The following is a 25,880-nucleotide window of genomic DNA, read 5'->3' on the forward strand; positions in this document are numbered from 1 at the left end:
CTTAATGTTACATCAACAGCCAAAATGTCGCTTTGGAATAAGCTTTGTGGACAACTGGTCCACGAGGGTGTTGACATACGTGATAATAGAAAAGCTTAGCTTCAATTGGCTCTCATTCTGATGTGAATTCGATTTTTCCCTAGAAGCTGCTAGGAGTTTCTCATTGTCATGTCTCGTGCACCGATAACCACTCCCTCGCCCTCGGGTGTTACAAGTAACCACTCTCCGCCCTTTTCGTCCTCGGGTGTTACAATTGAATTTTCCATGATTTGAGAAGAAAATAATCACGAGGATTATATTTCAGCTCAACGAGAAGTTAACAAGTTTTTTTGACAATTTTGATGCTGTTGGAGCAAAAATGAAAATAAAACTTATTCAACAAGTTACAAAAGAAAAGTAAGTGATGTTGAAGATATCAAATGTGCAAGCTCAGATAGTGAAATGAAGTCATGTGATCTTGCCCTGCAGATAGTTGATTACCAATCTCCCTTCATTCCACTGTTGTAGCTCGAAATCAGATAAAAATGTTTGGGCAGTTGGTCCCCTATTGTTTTTTTGTATTTGGGTATTTTCCAGATTCTAATTAACATCTACCTCCTCATACATTATAAAAATACACGATCCAAAAAACAAGACAAACAAGTCCAACATTATACACAAAATTCACAAAATTAGAAATTAAATCAATACAAATTGATAGTCAACTTCTTAATCATATTAACCTTTGTTGATATTTTTCATAGCTAATTCAAAGATGCTCTTAATCTCCCTCAGAAAGTCCACAAACACAAATGTTTCTTGATGCTCATTGTCATCAATCAATTCATTTCCCATGGTGATTGCAGAAACGATCTTTACTTTGTATTCAACAATGAGCTTGGAAGATACACTAGTATCCTTCATTACTTTCTTCATTTCATAAAGATAATGGTCCAAATCACTCATTGCTCTAGCCTTCTTCATATACTTCATGTCTTCCGCCTTGAAATTCTTAGCTTCTCGAATCATTCTCTCAATTTCTTCCACTAAAAGTCTCCCATTAATATTAGTTATTGTAATATCTTGTTTATTACCACTTGTTTTTTCCTCTGCAGTCACGTTTAATATACCATCACCATCTATAGAGAAACATACTTCGACAACAATCTGGCCGCGAGGAGCTTGTGGAAGTGAGAAATTTCTTTTTCACAGGAAATGGGGTGTTCCTAGGGATTACTACGCTCACGACATTTTCATTTATTGACAAACCTAGTGACAAATGTGTAACATATTGCAAGAAACGGTAGTAAATTGCAAAACCAATCTCGAAAATGTCAAAATGAAATCGTGGAAGAATAGTGACAAGAGAAAGAAAAGAAGAATAGAGAAGAGAAAAGAGAAAGAGTCTTGGTATCAAGCGTTGTTATACCCCAAAATTTGCCCGCATCTTTTTTCAAGAAAACTTCAATCTAAAAATTAAGAGTTTCATATAATCTTGGATTTTCACATTCTGATTTATGAATACTTGATTTTTTAGAATTTTTTCTTATATAGTATTTTGGCTTGCTGTTGAATTTATTCTTACGCAAACGCCAAGTACTGTCTATTGCTTCACACACGCTATTTATTTGATATTTGTTTACAGATAAATAGTACTGACGCAATTAGTACAGAACTAAATCTTTTGCAGGCGCAGAGTCCGGGATTCAGACTGTACTGGTAAACAAGTAAATTATTACTAATTTTTGTTTCCCACTAACTTTTGTACTATATTCCATTATTTTCAAAATCTCTTTTCAAATCTCTTTTTCAAAAATCAAATCTTAACTTTATTCTACACATCTCTCTTTTTCCCAACACTATCATACACTTTCTTTCAAATCTTACTTCCACTCAAATTTTCCTTTTGTACGGAATCACTTCATTCCCCAACGTCTCTATCCCTCTTTTCATTCTATAAATACCTCTCATTTTTTCCATAAAATCTCACATCAAATTCTAAATCATTTCTCAAATTTCTACTTCATATCCATTCTCTCTTCCTCCCCGGCAAAATGGCGAAGCGGATGGAAACATGTTTTCTTATGGTCATCACCATTGCTACGGTGATCATGTCCTTCTTCTGTCTGCATAGTCCTGAAAAATGTGGACCTGCGATGGTTACACTCCCGATCATCTATTTTCTGTTGGTCATAGCATGGGTTATTAATCGTCATTCTTAAAGTTTGCCGTATCTCTTATTTTCTTAAATGTACCGTTTACTCGTCGTACTGTTCATTATAGTATGTAATGTTTGTACTGTCAGTATTAAATGTTGTACTATTTGTCATATTGTTGCTTAATTATTCAGATAATATTTTGTGTGTTTTCTGCCAGTCAAATATTTATGTTTCTGTGCATTAAATGATTTTTAGGGTTATTATCGGTAATTTTGCTCGCGTACAGTAAATAATAATTATTTATTATGTCTGTGTTTTTTAACAAGTCATGTAAATAAACTTTCATCTTTCACATAAAACAAAAACAACAAAAAGAAAATTAACTTTGACTGTTGATTTTTCACTCTAACGGCTACATTAATGCCTGAATAGTCAGTTGACAGTCAAACTGCTGGCAGTACAATTCTCAGTGTTTTGTACCATCAATCAAATCAAACTTTTGCATTTCAAAATTCCAAGATTTTTGTCCTAGAAGTCTTCTGAATATCACATGATTAGCAGAGACTCAGCACTGCACAAAAATCAGGTACGCTTAACTGTCTCCTACACAAACAGTCCCTGATTAGGGTTTATTGTTTTTTCAGGAGAAACAAGTTTTTGAGACCTCAAATGGATTTCATGGACCTCCATATATCTCAAAGTACCATCATACAAATTTTCAGACTTCAATTCACTCAGACGCACCGTCAGCAGCTCAAACAGTCAACAGACGACCCGTTTGACCAAAAAGTCAACAGACAGTCAAAAATGAAATTTTTTGTCAACATCCATATTTTGTCAGAGGATTCATCATTTGATCATTGGATGATCATAATTCATCAAGGAAAGATCAAAAATCAACAAAACCTTAAGATTCAAAATTAGGGTTTTCTCCTAAAAAGTCAACTGAACTTTGACTGGTCATAACTCTCTCATCCTTCATCCAAAAAATTCAAACCAAAGCTCATCTTGAAGGAAATTCAATTATACTTCAAATGCAATTGGTTCCATGGTCATTAGGTTCACCATTTGAAAAATATGAACCAAGACATTACAGGTCATTTTCAAAGTCAACAAAAAGACACTTTTTTCAAAAGGATACACAAGGAGCATCAAAAATCATTTTGACATGAGACCAAAGACATTGGTTAGAGGACTCTTTGAGGTTTCCAAAAAGTGCAAGATGTCCTTCATATGACAAAAATTGAGGGATTTACACCTTGTTGAAGTTGGCTAAATTTTGGGAAAATGCATAAAACCAACATTGCTCAAAAATGTATTTTTTCCAAATGGGGCCAAGTTTTCATGGTTCAAACATGTTTTCCATGATATTATGGGCCTCCCACGACCAAGACAAATCCCACACCATTTTTATCCATTTTTGGTTTAATTTTATCCTATTTTAAGATTAAATGAAAATGGAAAATGGAAGGATAATGGATAGCTTAGTTTCTAAGCATGAGTCATCCAAGAATCTATAATTTTCTGCAGAAGATTGAGGTACAAGGCAAGAGCATTGAAGAGAAGCAAGACTTGGTCAACAATTCAAAGGTTTTATTATAAAAAAAATCAAGAATTCAACAAAGGCAACCAAAGGCTTCTTGGCTTCAATTCTAAGCACAACATAGCTTATAAATAGCTTAGAGTACTTCACAAACAAAAGACACGAATTCATAACAGAATTTATGCTTGTAACCATACTTGTAATCACTTGAAATTTTCAAAGAAATTCCAAATTCGAATTTTGAATTCAAGTCAGTTTCAATACAAACTAAACATTCAAACACCTTCCTCAAGTATCACTGAAACTATTCCAATCAGTTTCAAGCCTTGAAACACTCAGAATCGTCCACGACACCTCACGGTTTGCTCGAACTAAAACTTACTAAAATCTCATCACACATGCATGATTAGCAAGATGTAGATTCATATTTAAGTTTAGTTTGAGGTCCTAATCATTTCTGGAAACTTAATTGAAGTTTGGACACCTATACGAAGAACCACCATTTTAGGGTTCTTACTTTTAAATTTAGGGCTTTATGATCCATGCAAAATTATAAACTCTAAATAGTACCATTAAACTCACGTGAACAAGACGAACCAAACCATGGCATCGCGCCAAATTTATATTGATGTTTGCTTGCATTCGCTATTTTCAACAGGTGTAAAAGGTTGGAGTTTTTACACCACCTGCAAATGAAAGGTGTAAAAGATCCATCCTGGGGAAGAAGATGATGCGTGGCGTCCTCTGATTGGCTGGAGGGCGTGCGCGTGTTTTTTTAAACTGACCTTGGATTCAGTGTTTTGCAGGTGTGTCACGTACTATGGTCCCTCATGCTTTTCACCATCAGATCCATCCATCTCTCAATCCAACGCATCAAAACACTCATCCTTACCATGGACTTCATTTAATTTCCACATCTGATTACTATCTTTTTATTTTCTATTTTATTTTAATTTCTTTGTTAAATTAATTAAAAATAGTTTTAAAAATCCAAAAAATACACAAAAAATATTTTTAAGTTTCTAAAATAATATTTTATTTTCTGATATAAAATTATTTTATTTTTCTTCATAATTTAAATATTTTGCATAATTAATTAGTTTATATTTATATATTTGCTTTTTAATCATTTCAACCAATCAAAAAATCATAAAAAAATTTGTTCTTTATATTAAATATTGTTTATATATTATAAACTAATTTTGTACATATTTAGGATAATTTTCTCTTTAATTTTTAATTATTTGTATAATTATTTGCATAATTATGTATTAATTAACTTAATGATTTCAAAATCAATTTCAAAAATCCCAAAAAAATTAGTTTTGTTTTAAAATTAATTAACAAACATTTTGAACATATTTTGAACTTAATTTCTAGGTTTGAAATTTATTTTCATCTTTTTTCCTCATTTTAATTTAATTAATCATGCATTAATTATAATTAAAAACAATCATAAAAAACCAAAAACATGCATTTCTTTCTTCATTTTTATTACAATTTAAATTCCTAGTTAAATGTATAGGTTGTCAAATTCATGTAAATAGCGTAGTTTACATTTCCTGCACAATCGATGTAATAGCGTAGATTTACTTTCCGCATTTTACATTTCCGCATTTTAAATTCCAGCACATATAAACTGCGTGTATGCCAAAGATAAAATTGAATCGTTAGATCACTAACTTCAAAGATAAAATATCTGAATCCAAACACAATCACACTTGCACCTCTTAGGGTAATCCCTTTCTCATTCTTTTCAAAATCAAAATCAAATTCTATTATTTCAAACGCAAAATCGAACTTTTGTTTATATCCGGTGAAAGGATAGATTTTTAAAGGAAATAGGATAAAGACCTTATAACTCAGGGTAGACCTCCTAATTTGCTTGCTCAAATCAAAACAAACAAATTTCTCATATATCATTGTTTTTCAAAATAAAACTTTCAAAAAGACAATACTTTGTATAGATCCAAACAAGGATCATTACGAAGTTAACGTTCTTTTTTCAAAAACATCTTTTGAAAGATAAAAACACTTTGTATACATCCGCACAAGGATCATTACAAATTCAATTTACAAAGGTATTTGAAACCACATACGAGCATTTAAAAGCAATTGAAAACAAGTGAGCTAAGCAAATTAAAGAGCCCATGGATAACCATGGATACAAAGGGTGCTAACACCTTCCCTTTGTATAACCTACCCCCTTACCCAGAATTTCTTAAAGGTCTTTTTTCTGTTTCTTTTATAAACCTTTCCTTAATTGGATAAAATAAAAGGTCGGTGGCGACTCTCTGATTTTCAAACACAAAAGCAGAAACAAAAAGAGTCAGTTCGCGTATCTCTCCGCGAGAGGTATGGCAAAAAACCGAGCGCGCGACAAGCGTCTATTACAATTGTAGTCTTGGTATCAAATGACAATGTCTGTTTACCTTTTCACAAAATCAAAGTAGACAAGACACAAACAAATGAGATTAAGGAAATCATACTAACAGCAAAAAAACGGTTTGGGTTGAGGGGATTTCAAATTTTAAGTTGAATGAAAGAAATTAAGGCAACATAACTAACCCGTTGGATAAGAACCTACAATAAGATCGAGATAATTTCCACATATGAAGATAGTACCTAATGTTGCATCAGCAGACAAAATGTCGCTTTGGAAAAAGCTTTGTCAACAACTGGTCCACGAGGGTGTTGACATACGTGATAATAGAAAAGCTTTACCTTCAATTGGCTCTCATTCCGATGTGAATTCGATTTTTCCTTAAAAGCTGCTAGGAGTTTTTCATTGTTAAGTCTCATGCACCAATATTCACTCCCTCACCCTCGGGTGTTACATGTAACCACTCTCCGCCCTTTTCGGCCTCGGGTGTTACAATGGAGTTTTCCATTATTAGAGAAGAAAATAATCAGGAGGATTATATTTCAGCTCAACGAGAAGTTATCAAGTTTTTTGTAAACTGTGATGTTCATAATATATTGGTCGAGTTGGAGTAAAAATGAAAATAAAACTTATTCAACAAGTTACAAAAGGAAAATAAGTGATGTTGAAGATATCAAAGGTGCAAGCTCAGATAGTGATATTATCCTCGGCTTATTTTCAAGAAACAATTTTTAGATCCTTTTTCCCAGAGGTTTTTGCCAACAATACTAACATTAAGTGACTTATCATCAACAACATTCACTCTAGGTGATTTATCTATAGTGTTATTTGTAACACCCTTATAAACCCCGCGGCAATTAATTAATCAAATCAGAGTAACATGCACAAGGGCGTCACAATACAATATAAAAATAAAACAACATCAGTCGTATGTCATGCATACACTGAAGAAACCTCTAAACATAACTCGTAGACCAATTATCTCATGTTTACACAGCGGAATAAGTCATCAAATTAGCATTACATCGTCAATGCTTTAATCCTCAAATAAAATAAACAAAACAGATTTAATGCCATAAACTAAAAAAACAGCGTTCCCCAGTGTTACACCTATTAGAGCATGACCCGACGCTAACCGACACATAGACTCATGAGCTAATCCTCACCGAGTCGAAGCCGCTATCCTCAATCTGAAAAATATAGTGTAAGGGCGAGTCTCATTCGCAATTAATAAATATTATTGCATTATAAATAACAGTACATCAACAGTTATATTATTCACCCAACTCATCTATATCCAGATCATCTATAATCATACAAACACACACCACCAACGACAATACAAGAGAATACATCCAGTCATGTTATTAAATTCATGCAATATGAATGCAACTGACGCTATGCATGTGGTATCAAACATCATAAATGGAAATCACCCACCGACCGATCTATCATCATCCAAATACGGCCCTGCCAGCACAAATTCCACACAATGGGAATTCTGCCCTTCACTGAATCCTCTCATCATTAGGATTCAGCCCTCATCAATGTTTATGAATGCATGTAGACATATATACAACATACTTCCATCATCATCATTATTCTATGAGTAGCATCATATTATACTCATTTCTTCATCAATATTAAGCATGTTCATATATACATTTAACATCATTCAATACAATTCAAAATCACAGTAAACCACAAGATCACATCACAAGGTTTACTCGTCTACAGATCGAAAGTTACACTTAATTGAACTTCCCAGAAAAATCACACAAAAACAGAATTTTTCACACACAGTAGCTGTAACACCCTTCTAATACCCCGCATAATAATAAATAATAATCAGAGTAAACATGAAAAAGGGCATTACAACTTCCAAATAATTAAACAATAATACTCATGTCATGCCATAAAAGAGAACGTCAATCAAATTTATTCAGATCATCATGTTTAACACAGCGGAATTATCTTTATCATCTGAATAACAAACAGCCAAGTCACAGACTTAAGGCGTTAACATAAAATCCATCCAAAACAAAGTTTAACAAATAACTCTAAACGACGCCCCCAGTGTTACACGACCAGAGCATGACACGGACCCAACTGACTCTAGCGAACTACTTGACGAGCTAATCCTCACCAAGTACGAGAGCTACTCCTTAATCTGAAAAATAACAACAGTAAGGGTGAGTCTCATTCACATTTAACTAATGTTATAAGATATAGATAATAAAATATCATTTCACATGCAATTCACCCAATTACAGTTATGATCAGATTCAAACATACAATCAGTAAGCAAACAACCAAAGTAACACATATTATAACATTGGACAATCTTCCATTCATGTTATAACATCAAAACAGCCTAATGCAATGCAACTACATGCATGTGGTACCAAAATCTGGGATAACCCAACTCACCGACCCACCATCGTCAAGGATACGGCAACACCCACTCACTAATTCCACACAATGGGAATTAGCTACTACTGATCTACCATCGTCAAGGACCAGCCACAAATGATTATGAATGCATGCATCAACCATAACATGCTCATCACCCACATACATCGATCAATGTCATAATCATCAGTAAAACACATATTTCATACCAACAATACATGTATAATAAACACCAGTTATAACCACAACATCATACAGGTAAAACATTCGTTAGTGTACCTATAAGCATATCCCACCACAACAATTAAGATCGATTGTTTTTAAAATGATTCAAACCACAGCTCAAAACACCATTTGATTGTATAAATTATTTGACTAGCTTCACTGTGCTCGAAACGGCACTAAGATCCGGCTTACGGTTTAAAAGTTACACATTTTTAAACATTTCCAAAATGACCTGTCGCAACAACTAACAGCACGCGGCGCCACACACGTTCGCGGCGCGGAACGAATCGAAACTACGCCTTCGCGGCGCAAACAAGGTTTCGCGGCGCGGAACGAGAAGAAACTACGCCTTCGCGGCGCGACCATACTCTCGCGGCGCGTACTGAGCATAACAAAACTTCCTGGCCTTTTGCCAAGCAGTTCGCGGCGCCAACTCCTGGACGCGGCGCGAACTGGCGAATTCCAGCGCTCCGAATAGCAGAAAACAGCCTGCGATTTCGTTCCCCTTTCACCGAATCACCACCAAACCAATCCCACTCCAACCAGATTTCGCATACAGTGGAATAACACATATTATAGCACATTTATAATACATTCAACCATACAATTATCACCAATACATGATCAATATAATCATTATGCATCAATCCTCCCAAAACCTAACATTTCTACAACCTAAGCACAACCCAATTGATCCGAATAACACGATCAAATTCTATCATACTACCTATAATCCCATAATAGAAGATAAACGGAAGAGTCCCCCCTTACCTGAAGGTTGATTCTTCGTTCTTCCTCGCGTCGCCTTCTCCACTCCTCTTCTCTTTTCACGTTCAGACTCTTTTTTTTTTCCAAAATGCTGTAACCCTCTCTATTCCACAACTCCTCCTATTTTATTAAAATTGAAATAAACTTATTTTAATTAGTAATAGGGCCTACCAATGCACCCTCTCTTTACTAACTACAACACAAGCCCAATTGCTTAATTCCTCATAGTCTTTCATAATTCCAAATAATTCCCCATAATTTATTTAAATTAATTAAATTAAATTATGAAAATAGGTAGAGTGTTACAACTCTCCCCCACTAAATAGTTTTCGTCCTCGAAAACATACCTTAGGCAAATAAATCTGGATAGGAATCCTTCATCTGACTTTCCAGTTCCCAAGTCACATTCCCACCTGCTGGTCCTCCCCAAGCTACTCTGACCAACGCTATCTCCTTGCCACGCAATTGTTTCACCTTTCGATCTTCAATCCTCATGGGCAAAGTCTCAACTGTCAGATTATCTTTTACCTGTACATCATCGACTTGGATCACATGAGATGGATCAGCAACGTACTTCCTCAACTGTGATACGTGGAATACATCATGCAAATTCGCAAGCGTCGGTGGCAACGCAATACGATACGCCACTTCTCCCACCCTCTCCGTAATCTGGAACGGACCAATGAATCGCGGAGTCAGCTTCCTTGATTTCAGTGCTCTACCAACACCAGTTGTGGGAGTCACCCTCAAGAACACATGATCTCCTTCTTGAAATTCAAGTGTCCTCCTTCTTTTATCATGATAACTCTTCTGACGACTCTGAGACGTCTTCATCTTCTCCTGAATCATCTTGATCCTTTCTGTTGTCTCCTGAACAATTTCCGGTCCAATCACAGCACTTTCGCCAGATTCGTACCAACATAAAGGCGTTCTACACCTCCGACCATACAAAGCTTCAAACGGAGCCATACCAATACTCGAGTGAAAACTATTATTGTAAGTAAATTCGATCAAGGGTAGATAACTATCCCAAGCACCGCCTCTTTCCAACACACAAGCACGCAACAAATCTTCTAGTGATTGAATAGTTCTTTCCGTCTGTCCGTCCGTCTGCGGATGATAGGCAGAACTCAATCTCAGCTTAGTACCCAAAGCCTTCTGCAAACTTTCCCAGAATCTGGATGTGAACCTTGGATCTCTATCCGACACGATACTCGAAGGAATACCATGTAAACTCACTATCTTCTCAATATACAATTGAGCCAGCTTCTCCATTGGGTAATCCATTCTCATTGGTATAAAATGGGCAGACTTTGTCAACCTGTCTACAATAACCCAAATAGCTTCACAATTCTTCACTGTCCTCGGCAAACCGGAAACAAAATCCATAGATATACTATCCCACTTCCATTCTGGAATAAATAACGGTTGCATAGCTCCATACGGTTTCTGATGCTCAATCTTCGACTTCTGGCAAGTCAGACAAGCATAGACAAATTCAGCTATTTCCTTTTTCATTCCAGGCCACCAAAACAGCTTCTTTAAGTCATGATACATCTTGGTAGCACCAGGATGAATACTCAATCCGCTACGATGTCCTTCTTCAAGAATACTCTTCCTCAATTCGGCAACATCAGGAACACAAACACGATTACCAAACCTTATTATACCATTCTCGTCGATTCTGAATTCACCTCCTTTATCTTGATTAATCAGAGCCAACTTATCAACCAACTCTACATCAGTCTTCTGACCTTCTCGGATTTCCTCCAGAATACTACTAGTCAGCTTCAGCATACCCAATTTAACACTGGTAGGAGTGTCTTCACATACCAAACTCAAATCTCGGAATTGCTCAATTAAATCCAATTCTCTCACCATAAGCATAGATATATGCAAGGACTTCCTACTCAATGCATCGGCAACAACATTTGCTTTACCCGGATGGTAATTCAGTTCAAAATCATAATCCTTGAGAAATTCTAACCATCTTCTTTGTCTCATATTCAACTCTTTTTGGTCAAAGAGGTACTTCAAACTCTTGTGATCACTAAATACTTCAAACCTCGAACCATATAGGTAATGCCTCCACAACTTCAACACAAATACCACTGCTGCTAACTCTAAGTCATGAGTCGGATAGTTTCTCTCATGCACCTTGAGTTGTCTCGACGCATAAGCGACTACCTGTTGTTTCTGCATCAGTACACCTCCTAATCCTGACAACGAAGCATCACAATACACAACAAAAGACTCCGCCGGATTCGGCAAAATCAAGATCGGCGCACTAGTCAACCTCTTCTTCAACTCTTGGAATCCTTCTTCACATTTCGAATCCCAAACAAACACTTGACCCTTCCTAGTCAACTTAGTTAACGGTAATGCTAACTTTGAAAAACCTTCAATGAACTTTCTATAGTAACCCGCCAGACCAAGGAAACTACGGATTTCGGAAACTGACCTCGGAGCTTCCCACTGAGACACTGCTTCTACTTTCGTTGGGTCAACGGCAATACCATCCTTGGAAATTACATGCCCAAGAAAGCTCACTTCGTTTAACCAGAACTCACACTTTGACAGTTTTGCAAAAAGTTTCTTTTCCTTCAATAGTTCCAATACCACTCTAAGATGATCCGCATGCTCTTTTTCATTCTTAGAATATATCAAAATATCATCAATAAATACTACTACGAACTGATCCAGATAAGGATGGAAGATCCTATTCATATACTCCATAAAAACGCCCGGCGCATTGGTTACTCCAAATGGCATCACTGTATATTCGTAATGACCATACCTCGTTCTAAATGCTGTTTTCTGAATATCGTCCGTCTTCACCCGAATCTGATGATATCCCGACCTCAAGTCAATTTTGCTGAACACACATGCCCCAACTAGTTGATCCATCAAGTCATCAATCCTCGGCAAGGGATACCGATTCTTGATAGTAACCTTGTTGAGTTGTCTGTAATCCACACACAACCTCATTGAACCTTCTTTCTTCTTCACTAGTAACACCGGTGCACCCCACGGTGACACACTAGGACGGATGAATTCTTTTTCCAGTAACTCTTCCAGTTGACTCTTCAATTCTGCTAATTCAGATGCCGACATACGATACGGCGCCATCGACACCGGACTAGTCCCAGGGACTAACTCAATAGCAAACTCTACCTCCCTCTCTGGCGGCAATTCTCTTACATCTTCTGGAAAGACTTCTGGAAATTCACATACTACCGGTAAATCACTACTCACCGCTTTCTTTTTCACTTCCATGGATGCAATCAACATAAACACGGCAGCTCCGTCCTTCATTGCTTCATCCACTTGTCTAGCCGTCATCGCTGAATCCTCAACACCGACATTTTCAGGAAAAATAACCGTCTTCGTGAAACAGTTGATATGAACCCGATTAAATTGCAACCAATTCATACCCAAGATAACATCAAGTTGTTCCAACGGAAGGCACACTAAGTCCATTCCGAATTCTCTACCAAAAATATCAATTGGACAGTTCAAACAAGCGAACGAAGTAGTCACTGAACCCGACGCAGGAGTGTCAATGACCATACTTCCATTAATCTCAGATATTTCCAAATTCAGTCGTTTAGCACAATCCAATGAAATAAACGAGTGAGTTGCCCCAGTATCTATTATTGCAATTAAAGGAGTGCCATGGATAAAACACGTACCTTTAATCAACCGATCATCTGGAGTAGTCTCTGAACCAGATAAGGCGAACACCTTACCACCAGCTTGATTCTTCCTCGGCTTAGGACACTTAGGACTGATATGACCTTCTTCCCCGCAGTTGAAACAAGTTACAGTGTTCCCTTTGCACTCAATAGCAATGTGACCTGCCTTTCCACATCTATAGCACTTCTTTTCCTCACTCTTGCATTCGTGAATGCGATGTCCAGGTTCTCCACACTTGAAGCACTTGATAGGGGCACTAGAGTCTCCCCCACTAGGCTTCTTCCAACCTCCAGCTTTCTGGTTACCCTTACCATAAGGCTTACCGCGATCCATCTGCTTTTTCCCTTTCCTGTCGACTAACTCGCGAGAGTGCGACGACTTCAGTTTAATATTGTCCTCTTCAAAGATTCGGCTGCAGTCAACCAAATCGACAAACCTGCGAATCCTCTGGTATCTGATACCCTGTTTAATCTCATCGCGGAGACCATTCTCAAACTTAACACACTTCGAGAATTCACTAGCCTCATCATTATTGTAGTGGACATAATACTTTGCTAGCTCCACAAACTTAGACGCATATTCCGGCACAGTCATGTTACCTTGTGTCAGCTCCAAAAATTCAATCTCTTTCCTGCCTCTAACATCCTCAGGAAAGTACCTCCGCAAGAATTCTCTCTTGAACACAGCCCAAGTGATTGCAACACCTGCAGCTTGCAGTTCGTCCCTACTAGCCATCCACCAATCATCAGCTTCTTCAGACAGCATGTGAGTCCCATATCTCACCTTCAGATTTTCGTCACAATCAGTCACCCGGAAGATCCTTTCAATCTCTTTCAACCACCTCTGGGCGCCTTCGGGATCGTGAGTGCCTTTGAACAACGGAGGGTTGTTCCTCTGAAAACTATTCAGCTGCCTGTCAGCACCAATTCCAGCTCCATTGGCATTCCCTCCCAGCACACCAGCAATCATGCCCAGAGCCTCAGCGATAGCATCATCGTTTCTTCCTCCTCTTCCAGCCATTGTTCTGCTAAATATAAAACAATATCTATTAGAACAAGAAGTATCGACAGTGTCAACCTTACACTAATCGCATACGAGGGATTAACCGACACTAAGACTCTGACTCAAACGACCGACAATGCTCTGATACCACTATTGTAACACCCTTCTAATACCCCGCATAATAATAAATAATAATCAGAGTAAACATGAAAAAGGGCATTACAACTTCCAAATAATTAAACAATAATACTCATGTCATGCCATAAAAGAGAACGTCAATCAAATTTATTCAGATCATCATGTTTAACACAGCGGAATTATCTTTATCATCTGAATAACAAACAGCCAAGTCACAGACTTAAGGCGTTAACATAAAATCCATCCAAAACAAAGTTTAACAAATAACTCTAAACGACGCCCCCAGTGTTACACGACCAGAGCATGACACGGACCCAACTGACTCTAGCGAACTACTTGACGAGCTAATCCTCACCAAGTACGAGAGCTACTCCTTAATCTGAAAAATAACAACAGTAAGGGTGAGTCTCATTCACATTTAACTAATGTTATAAGATATAGATAATAAAATATCATTTCACATGCAATTCACCCAATTACAGTTATGATCAGATTCAAACATACAATCAGTAAGCAAACAACCAAAGTAACACATATTATAACATTGGACAATCTTCCATTCATGTTATAACATCAAAACAGCCTAATGCAATGCAACTACATGCATGTGGTACCAAAATCTGGGATAACCCAACTCACCGACCCACCATCGTCAAGGATACGACAACACCCACTCACTAATTCCACACAATGGGAATTAGCTACTACTGATCCACCATCGTCAAGGACCAGCCACAAATGATTATGAATGCATGCATCAACCATAACATGCTCATCACCCACATACATCGATCAATGTCATAATCATCAGTAAAACACATATTTCATACCAACAATACATGTATAATAAACACCAGTTATAACCACAACATCATACAGGTAAAACATTCGTTAGTGTACCTATAAGCATATCCCACCACAACAATTAAGATCGATTGTTTTTAAAATGATTCAAACCACAGCTCAAAACACCATTTGATTGTATAAATTATTTGACTAGCTTCACTGTGCTCGAAACGGCACTAAGATCCGGCTTACGGTTTAAAAGTTACACATTTTTAAACATTTCCAAAATGACCTGTCGCAACAACTAACAGCACGCGGCGCCACACACGTTCGCGGCGCGGAACGAATCGAAACTACGCCTTCGCGGCGCAAACAAGGTTTCGCGGCGCGGAACGAGAAGAAACTACGCCTTCGCGGCGCGACCATACTCTCGCGGCGCGTACTGAGCATAACAAAACTTCCTGGCCTTTTGCCAAGCAGTTCGCGGCGCCAACTCCTGGACGCGGCGCGAACTGGCGAATTCCAGCGCTCCGAATAGCAGAAAACAGCCTGCGATTTCGTTCCCCTTTCACCGAATCACCACCAAACCAATCCCACTCCAACCAGATTTCGCATACAGTGGAATAACACATATTATAGCACATTTATAATACATTCAACCATACAATTATCACCAATACATGATCAATATAATCATTATGCATCAATCCTCCCAAAACCTAACATTTCTACAACCTAAGCACAACCCAATTGATCCGAATAACACGATCAAATTCTATCATACTACCTATAATCCCATAATAGAAGATAAACGGAAGAGTCCCCCCTTACCTGAAGGTTGATTCTTCGTTCTTCCTCGCGTCGCCTTCTCCACTCCTCTTCTCTTTTCACGTTCAGACTCTTTTTTTTTCCAAAATGCTGTAACCCTCTCTATTCCACAACTCCTCCTATTTTATTAAAATTGAAATAAACTTATTTTAATTAGTAATAGGGCCTACCAATGCACCCTCTCTTTACTAACTACAACACAAGCCCAATTGCTTAATTCCTCATAGTCTTTCATAATTCCAAATAATTCCCCATAATTTATTTAAATTAATTAAATTAAATTATGAAAATAGGTAGAGTGTTACAGTAGCCATACGCGTATCACCAAGTCCATACGCGTATCGCCATTTCCCATACGCATATCATACGCGTTTCACCAGAGTCAAAATGGCCTAAAAACGACTTCATACGCGTATCAGCCTTGTCATACGCGTATCATCAGAGCCAAAATCCTCTTTAAAAATTCTCATACGCGTATGAGCATCCTCAAACGTTCCTCATACGCAAATAGCCAGCACATGGTCTTTGGGGACAGGGCATCTGCGTATCATACGCGTATGGCCCCTAGGGATTGTCCCTAATAATAAAATTATACGGGTGTTACAACTCTCCTCCACTAAAAGAGTTTTCGTCCTCGAAAACATACCTCAGGCAAAGAGTTCCGGATACAAATCCTTCATCTGACTCTCTAGCTCCCAGGTAACATTTCCCTCAGCCGGTCCTCCCCAAGTTACTCTGACTAAAGCGATTTCCTTGCCACGCAAATGCTTCAGCCTTTGATCTTCAATCCTCACAGGTAAAGTCTCAACTGTTAAGTTGTCTTTCACCTGCACATCATCTACTTGGATCACATGGGACAGATCCGAAATGTATTTCCTCAACTGAGACACATGAAATACATCATGCAAGTTTGCAAGCATCGGCGTTAAAGCGATACGATATGCCACTTCTCCCACTCTTTCAGAAACTTGGAATGGTCCAATAAAACGAGGAGTCACTTCTTCGACTTCAATGCCCGACCAATTCCAGTCATAGGAATAACTCTCATAAACACATGGTCTCCCTCTTGAAACTCAAGTGTTTTCCTTCTCTTGTCATGATAACTCTTCTGACGACTCTGAGAAGCTTTCATCTTCTCTTGAATCATCTTAATCTTCTCTGTAGTCTGTTGTACAATTTCTGGTCCAATCACAGCACTCTCACCAGATTCGTACCAACATAACGGCGTCCTACATCTCCTACCATACAAAGCCTCAAACGGAGCCATACCGATACTCGAATGATAACTGTTGTTGTAGGTAAACTCAATCAAAGGTAGATAACTATCCCAAGCACCTCCTTTTTCCAACACACAAGCCCTCAACAAATCCTTTAACGACTGAATCGTCCTCTCAGTCTGTCCATCAGTCTACGGATGATAAGCAGAACTCAATCTCAGCTTTGTACCCAAAGCTTTCTGCAAACCTTCCCAGAACTTAGACGTAAATCTCGGATCTCTGTCTGACACGATACTTGAAGGGATACCATGTAGACTAACTATTTTCTCAATATACAACTGAGCCAGTTTCTCCATTGGATAATCCATTCTTACCGATATAAAATGTACAGACTTCGTCAACCTATCCATCACGACCCAGATAGCTTCACAATTCTTGACAGTTCTCGGCAACCCAGACACAAAATCCATTGATATGCTATCCCACTTCCACTCAGGAATAAACATCGGTTGCATAAACCCAGATGGTTTCTGATACTTCTGACACATCAAACAAGAATACACAAACTCAGCAATTTCTTTCTTCATTCCAGGCCACCAAAACAACTTTTTCAAATCACGACACATCTTGGTAGCACCAGGATGAATCCTCAACCCACTACAGTGTCCTTCTTCCAAAATACGCTTTTGGAGTTCAGCAATATCAGGAATACAAACTCGGTCACCAAACCTCAATATACCGTTCTCGTCGACTCTGAATTCACCATTCTTGCCTTGATTAATCAAAGTCAACTTATCAATCAATTCAACATCAACTTTCTGACCTTCTCTGATCTCTTCAAGAATACCACTAGTCAACTTTAGCATACCCAATTTAAAACTAGTAGGAGTACCTTCACACACTAAACTCAAGTCTCTGAATTGTTCAATCAAATCCAATTCCTTCAGCATTAGCATAGACATATGTAAAGTCTTCCTACTCAATGCATTAGCAACTACGTTTGCTTTACCCGGATGGTAGTTCAAACCAAAATCATAATCCTTCAAAAATTCTAACCACCTCATCTGCCTCATATTCAGCTCTTTCTGACTAAAGAGATACTTCAGACTCTTATGATCACTGAACACCTCAAATCTCGAACCATACAAATAGTGTCGCCACAACTTCAAAACAAAAACCACAACTGCTAACTCTAAATCATGAGTCGGATAGTTCCTTTCATGCACTTTGAGTTGTCTTGACGCATATGCGACTACTTGTTGATTCTGCATCAATACACCACATAAACTCATCAGTAATGCATCACAATAAACCACAAACGATTCAGTCGGATTCGGAAGAATCAAAATAGGAGCACTAGTCAACTTCTTCTTCAGCTCTTGGAATCCTTCTTCACACTTTGCATCCCAAATAAAAGCCTGGCCCTTCCTGGTCAATTTAGTTAATGGCAATGCTAACTTTGAAAATCCTTCAATGGACTTTCTGTAGTAACCTGCAAGACCAAGAAAACTACGAATCTCTGACACTGACTTCGGAGCTTCCCACTGAGATACAACTTCTATCTTTGTAGGATCAACAACAATACCATTCTTAGAAATCACATGTCCAAGAAAACTGACCTCTTCCAACCAGAATTCACACTTCGACAGTTTGACAAAAAGTTGCTTCTCTTTTAACAGATCTAACACGGTTCTGAGATGTTCCGCATGTTCTTCCTCACTTTTAGAATATATCAGGATGTCATCTATAAATACCATTACGAACTTGTCGAGATAAGGATGAAAGATCCTGTTCATGTATTCCATAAAAACACCAGGAGCATTAGTAACTCCAAACGGCATTACCGAATACTCGTAATGTCCATACCTTGTTCTAAAAGCAGTCTTCTGAATGTCGTCATCTTTCACACATATTTGGTGATACCCAGACCTCAGATCAATCTTACTCAACACACATGCTCCAACCAGTTGATCCATCAAATCATCAATCCTCGGCAATGGATACCAAATCTTGATAGTAACCTTGTTCAATTGTCTGTAATCCACACACAGTCTCATCAAACCCTCTTTCTTCTTCACTAGCAACAATGTCGCACCCCACGGAGAAACACTAGGACGAATGAATTTCTTCTCAAGCAATTCTTCTAACTGCTTCTTCAGTTCAGCCAACTCAGACGGCGACATACGATACGGTGCCATCGACACTGGACTAGTTCCCGAAACCAATTCAATAGAAAACTCTACTTCTCTTTCCGGTGGTAATTCATTCACATCTTTTGGAAAAACTTCTGGAAACTCACAAACCACTGGTAATTTGCTGCTCGCCACTTTTTCCTTCACATTCATCATTGCGAACAACATAAACACCGCTGCACCATCTCCGATAGCTTCATTCACCTGTCTAGCTGTCATTTCCAGATCATCAGAACTAACCTCTTCAGGGAAAATTACCGTCTTCGCAAAACAGTTGATATGAACACGGTTGAATTCCAACCAATTCATTCCCAGGATTACATCGAGTTGTTTCAACGGAAGGCACACTAAGTCCATCCCGAATTCTCTACCAAAAATGTCAACTGGACAATTCAAGCATGCAAACGAAGTAGTTACTGAACCTGACGCAGGAGTGTCAATAACCATACTTCCATTTATGTCAGATATCTCTAGATTCAACCTCTCAGCACAATCCAAAGAAATAAAAGAATGAGTTGCTTCAGTATCAATAATCGCAACTAAAGGTGTGCCATGAATGAAACACGTACCTTTAATCAATCTGTCTTCTGGAGTAGTCTCGGACCCGGTCAAAGCAAAAACCTTTCCTCCAGATTGGTTCTTCTTTGGCTTGGTACAATTCGGACTAATGTGACCCTCTTGACCACAGTTGTAACAAGTCACAACCTTCTTCTTACAATCAGCAGCAAGGTGTCCCACCTGGTCACACTTGTAACACTTCTTCTAATCAAGCTTGCACTCGTTCCTACGATGTCCTATCTCACCACAATTATAACATCTGATACGAGCACTAGAATCTCCCCCACTAGGTTTCTTCCAATCAGCAGGTTTACCTCTACCATATGGCTTACCTCTATCCATATGTTTCTTTCCCTTTCTGTCAACTAACTCGCGAGAGTGAGATGACCTCAGCTTGATATTGTCCTCCTCGAAAATCTTGCTACAATCCACTAAGTCAACAAACCTCCGAATCCTCTGGTACCTGATACCTTACTTGATCTCATCACGAAGGCCATTCTCAAATTTGACACATTTTGAGAACTCACTGGCTTCATCATTTTTGTAATGAACATAGTACTTTTCCAGCTCCACAAACTTTGCAGCATACTCTGGTACCGTCATATTACCTTGGACCAGCTCAAGAAATTCCACTTCCTTTCTGCCTCTAACATCTTCAGGAAAATATCTTCTCAGAAATTCCCTCTTGAATATATCCCAAGTAATCTCTATACCATCAACACCTGGTTCATCTCTGGTTGCCATCCACCAATCATCAGCTTCCTCAGACAGCATGTGCGTACCATACCTCACCTTGAGATTCTCTGCACAATAAATGACTCTGAAAATCCTCTCGATCTCTTTGAGCCATTTCTGAGCACCCTCGGGATCATGCGTGCCTTTGAATAATGGAGGATTGTTCCTCTGAAAATTCCCCAGTTACCTATCAGCACCAATCCCTTCTCCTCCAGCATTTCCTCCAAGCACACCAACAATCATGCCTAGAGCCTCAGCAATAGCATCATCGTTTCTTCCTCCTCTTCCGCCCATTATTCTGCTTAAATCACAACAATTCAGTCAGAACGAAAGTATCGACAAACAACTCGTATTAGTCGCATACACAAGAAAGACTGACACTATATGGTCACAACGACCGACTATGCTCTGATACCACTGTTGTAACACCCTTCTAAACCCCGCGGCAATTAATTAATCATATCAGAGTAACATGCACAAGGGCGTCACAATTCAATATAAAAATAAAACAACATCAGTTGTATGTCATGCATTCACTGAAGAAACCTCTTCACATAACTCGTAGACCAATTATCTCACGTTTACACAGCGGAATAAGTCATCAAATTAGCATTACATCGTCAATGCTTTAATCCTCAAATAAAATAAACAAAACAGAGTTAATGCCATAAACTAAAAAAACAGCATTCCCCAGTGTCACACCTATCAGAGCATGACCCGACGCTAACTGACACATAGACTCATGAGCTAATCCTCACCGAGTCGAAGCCGCTATCCTCAATCTGAAAAATATAGTGTAAGGGCGAGTCTCATTCGCAATTAATAAATATTATTGCATTATAAATAACAGTACATCAACAGTTATATTATTCACCCATCTCATCTATATCCAGATCATCTATCATCATACAAACACACACCACCAACGACAATACAAGAGAATACATCCAGTCATGTTATTAAATTCATGCAATATGAATGCAACTGACGCTATGCATGTGGTATCAAACATCATCAATGGAAATCACCCACCGACCGATCAATCATCATCCAGATACGGCCCTGCCAGCACAAATTCCACACAATGAGAATTCTGCCCTTCACTGAATCCTCTCATCATTAGGATTCAGCCCTCATCATTGTTTATTAATGCATGTAAACATATATACAACATACTTCCATCATCATCATTATTCTATGAGTAGCATCATCTTATACTCATTTCTTCATCAATATTAAGCATGTTCATATATACATTTAACATCATTCAATACAATTCAAAATCACAGTAAACCACAAGATCACATCACAAGGTTTACTCATTCTCAACAGCACACAAAACAGGTCTACAGATCGAAAGTTACACATCATTGAACTTCCCAGAAAAATCACACAAAAACAGAATTTTTCACACACAGTAGCCATACGCGTATCACCTAGTCCATACGCGTATCGCCATTTCCCATACGCGTATCATACGCGTTTCACCATAGTCAAAATGGCCTAAAAACGACTTCATACGCGTATCAGTCTTGTCATACGCGTATCATCAGAACCAAAATCCTCTTTAAAAATTCTCATACGCGTATGAGCATCCTCATACGTATATAGCCAGCACATGGTCTTTGGGGACAGGGCATCTGCGTATCATACGCGTATGGCCCCTGGGGATTGTCCCTCATACGCGTATGACCTCATCCCATACGCGTATGACACTGTTCCATACGCAAAAAACCAGAAAATGCCCAGAATTTCAACAGTTTCGTAACAATCCAATTCTCACTCGTTTCTATTCCTATCAGTCCACGATTTTGAGTCTAAAACAGTCCATTTTCACGTTTTCATTCGTAGGATTCATTCATACAGATTAATCTATCATCCTATATCAATTCACACATCAAAACCCCAATTTCTAAATCAATTCTTAGAACCCCAAAACCTAACTCTGACATACAAATCAATTGACTCAACAACACAACTATTCATATACTATTCATCTATAATCACAATAAGAGATGGTAATTGGAAGAGTCCCCATTACCTTAGCCAAATTCTTGATCTTTGGCCTCTTCCTCTTTGTTCCTCTTTCACGTTCTCCGTGTTCCAACTTCTCTCTTCTTTTCACGTTCTATTCCTTTTTTCCCAACTCTAATTTTTTTATGAAAAATAATATTAAAATTAGCAAGGCTTTACTACACCATATTGTTGCACCCTAAAATTTGCCCATTTATTTATTCCCTAATTGGCTTAAGCATCGCATTCATCTGCATATCTCAATTAGGTCATTCAACATATCATGCACGCATCCAACAATAAAGCTTGGCATTGGATCATTGGTCAGGAAAATTAGGGTTTCTATCCCTTATGATTGAGTGCATCAAGGTTTTTCAATCAAGATTAACTGGAGTAGTGTATATTTCCCTATTAGTGTAGTAATCAAAAGGAGCCATTTATGGAGTTTGGACGCAATTATCTGGCGCACTGCTCGAATTATAAGTTATGGTGCAATACTTATTCATATGAACAAAGGTGCTAGCGTATGACAAGCCTTATGAGATTTAGATTCATATGATGATTACTTATCTTAGGCTATGGCTTAGAAATGAGGTTACTGGTGTGTGGTTGACTGTTGACTTTAAACACTTTCAAGATCTGTGATTTCTATCTTATGTTGTAGTTGCTACTTCAAGTATAAAAAGGTGAAAGAAGAATTTGAATTCTAAATTAATACAATAAATGGAGTAAAATCTCATTCTTCAATATTGATGACAAGTCATTACATTGATTACAAAAGGAAGCTATCAATGCAAGTTAACACAAAGTTTCAAAATTCATTCAGCAGACCACAACCATGCCATTCAACTCATATTGACACGGTCCCTGTACATAGTAGTTCCTAAAATAATTCCATTATATACATTTCAAAGTCCATACAAAAATCCAACACCAGTAAGAAGAAACTGATTTCAAATTTACTTCAAGTCAAGATAAATACCAATTCTGCACCTTACCATCATAACCATAACCATACCAACCTTCTATTTTATAAAGTTATTCTATATCAAATACACCATTACATCACATGGGCATCGCATTGAAAATTACACGAAAATACATTTTGACATTCTAATCCACTTCATCTTCATCATGAGCCCAAGCTTTAACTCCAATCCAATCACCTGCATTCAACATGAACCTGTCCTAATCTCTAATATTTAACTAAAGTCAAACGGACCTTTGCCACTCCTTCAAACATTTCCAAGCCATATCAAGAGGTATCATCATGACAGCATTCACACCATAGCCTGCAGGATCAAAGAAAAAGACAGCCTACACAAATCAGTTCCAAGTTCCAATACAAAATCCAGGAATTAAACCCTACATAATTCAGCAAGCATTAGCCTATTCGAACTGTTTTTACAAGTCATTAAAAGTACCAACACTTTGAAGAAAGTAAAGACATATTTGAATCTCGAGAAAGAAGAGGAACTTCATTGAAGTATTCGAAGGATTCCACTTCAACTCCATTTCAATCACTTGCTGCACCCTAAAACCATTCAAATACAGGCCCATGAGGACAGTTCAAGCATATCCAGTTCATATTCTAAATTCAGGCAGTACTGGCTAGACAGATTTGATTTGTTAGCTTGCCAAGGCTGGCAGGTACTGTTGGTGCTGCAAATTCTGCTAGTTCTAAGTTGGTAAAACCAGAGCCATGCAATGATAACAAAAAAAGGAATTTGAAAAGAAGCTAGTGCTGGCCCTGTAGGTTCATTAGACATTGCTGCTGTCAAACAATAGTTTATTCAGCATTCAATTATCAAGCCATCTAATTCAGTGTTGGCAATTCAAAATTGGGTGATTCCTCATTAATCTCTAACTAATTTCCAGCTCGGCAGATAGTTTTTAACAGAATTTTCTACCTCTTAAACCATCTCTAACATTAAGCCAGTTTCACTAACTGTCAACCAATCCTACAACAACCTAGTGTCTCTAACCAATTTCCTAACTAACAGTTAACAAATCTCTAACCAACTTTCATAACTACAGAAACAGTTACAAACCAACTATAACTAACCTAACAAACTTCTACTACCTATCTTAACCACCAAAACAGAAAATGAAAAAGAAGATTGAGAAAATAACAAACTTTAACTCACCTATATAACTGGACTCATCATCATCATTCAGCTTCTCCTCCATTTTTTCAATCTTCCACCACCATCTTCATCTCTCATTTTCTCACTCTCTGAATTCAGATCCACCACTTCTCACCACTCTCTCTTCATCTCTGAACCTCCCTAATCTTCACGCATCAACCACCCTTTTTTCTCTTCATTCATCTTCAACTCTCCACCAGAACCTTCCACTTCTACCTCCAATCATCATCTTCAATTTCTCTCTCACGATACATAACAGAAAACCTGTAAAGAATCAGAAATCAACACAAAAAAATCAGCAACAAACTCCAACCATTCAATTCACGCTTCGATCGTCATCAACAAACCATTACCGAATCCACTGCAAAAATCATCGAACCTTCGTCACCTTCATCACCATACACCAACCTGCAACAAATTCAAGAAACAGAAAATTGCAGGATAAAGCTCACGGCAGAATTTCAAGAGAAGAAGATCTTAACAGTAACATGAAGGAATTCGGTTCCGATTGAATCTTTAATCTCATCTCCGTGTCAACGTTACCTTCGCAATACCTGCGAGTTCAATTCCTCCACGGCAATTTCCAGAAACGCATTGATCCTTCAAGACCAAATCTACAAGTTCACTCGCATCGTCACGGCGTTATCACCTTGGCTCTTTGCTTCGAATCAACACGATAACGTCACAACATTGAGCACCTGTCCGTCGTTGATCCTCAACGGACCTGCAACAACTTGTTTCATCGTTCATCATCCTCGCATCTCAACGAGTTTTCATTTAACCGTTCTTCGGCGCATCCACAATAACCTCCATCGTAGACAGAGATGAGAGATGTGAGCGAGTTTGATTCGGCCGAGATAAGATCGAGAGGGAGAGTCCGGATGGAGTGAGAGCAATGAGGGAGATGAGACGAAATCGGTGGCGTGCGGAGATGTCGCCGGAGAAGGATTGTCCGCCGCCGTATGTTAGGTGAGTTGAGAGTGAGGTCGCGAGCAGAATCGAGGGAGATCGAGACGGATCCGAATCAGAGTTCTCTGACCGCTGCAAGTTGCTCGACGGAGAGAGGGAAGTCCTCCGGCCGCCGCTGCGTCTTGTTCGT

The 25,880-nt window shown here is 38.3% G+C and overlaps 1 protein-coding gene and 1 long non-coding RNA gene across 3 annotated transcripts; both read right to left on the reverse strand.

The window, feature by feature from the left end:
• Positions 1–717: 717 nt before the first annotated feature.
• LOC131613309 (heat shock 70 kDa protein 4-like) lies at positions 718–20,864 on the reverse strand. Its single transcript, XM_058884991.1, has 3 exons — positions 20,809–20,864; positions 20,414–20,619; positions 718–1,088 (listed from the first exon to the last, which is right to left on the reverse strand). Exons 1-3 carry the CDS (start codon positions 20,862–20,864, stop codon positions 718–720), a joined length of 633 nt encoding a protein of 210 aa, XP_058740974.1.
• A 2,906-nt stretch (positions 20,865–23,770) lies between these two features.
• LOC131611305 (uncharacterized) lies at positions 23,771–25,506 on the reverse strand. 2 transcript variants are annotated; one of them, XR_009286842.1, is made up of 3 exons: positions 25,135–25,461; positions 24,782–25,045; positions 23,771–23,926 (listed from the first exon to the last, which is right to left on the reverse strand). It is a non-coding gene; the product is annotated as an uncharacterized LOC131611305 (long non-coding RNA). The 2 variants fall into 2 exon arrangements; XR_009286843.1 differs by lacking the exon at positions 23,771–23,926 and adding an exon at positions 24,039–24,168 and having other exon boundaries at positions 25,135–25,506.
• Between the last annotated feature and the right edge of the window lie 374 nt (positions 25,507–25,880).

Source organism: Vicia villosa, linkage group LG6 (assembly GCF_029867415.1).
Source record: "Vicia villosa cultivar HV-30 ecotype Madison, WI linkage group LG6, Vvil1.0, whole genome shotgun sequence".
NCBI lineage: Eukaryota > Viridiplantae > Streptophyta > Magnoliopsida > Fabales > Fabaceae > Vicia > Vicia villosa.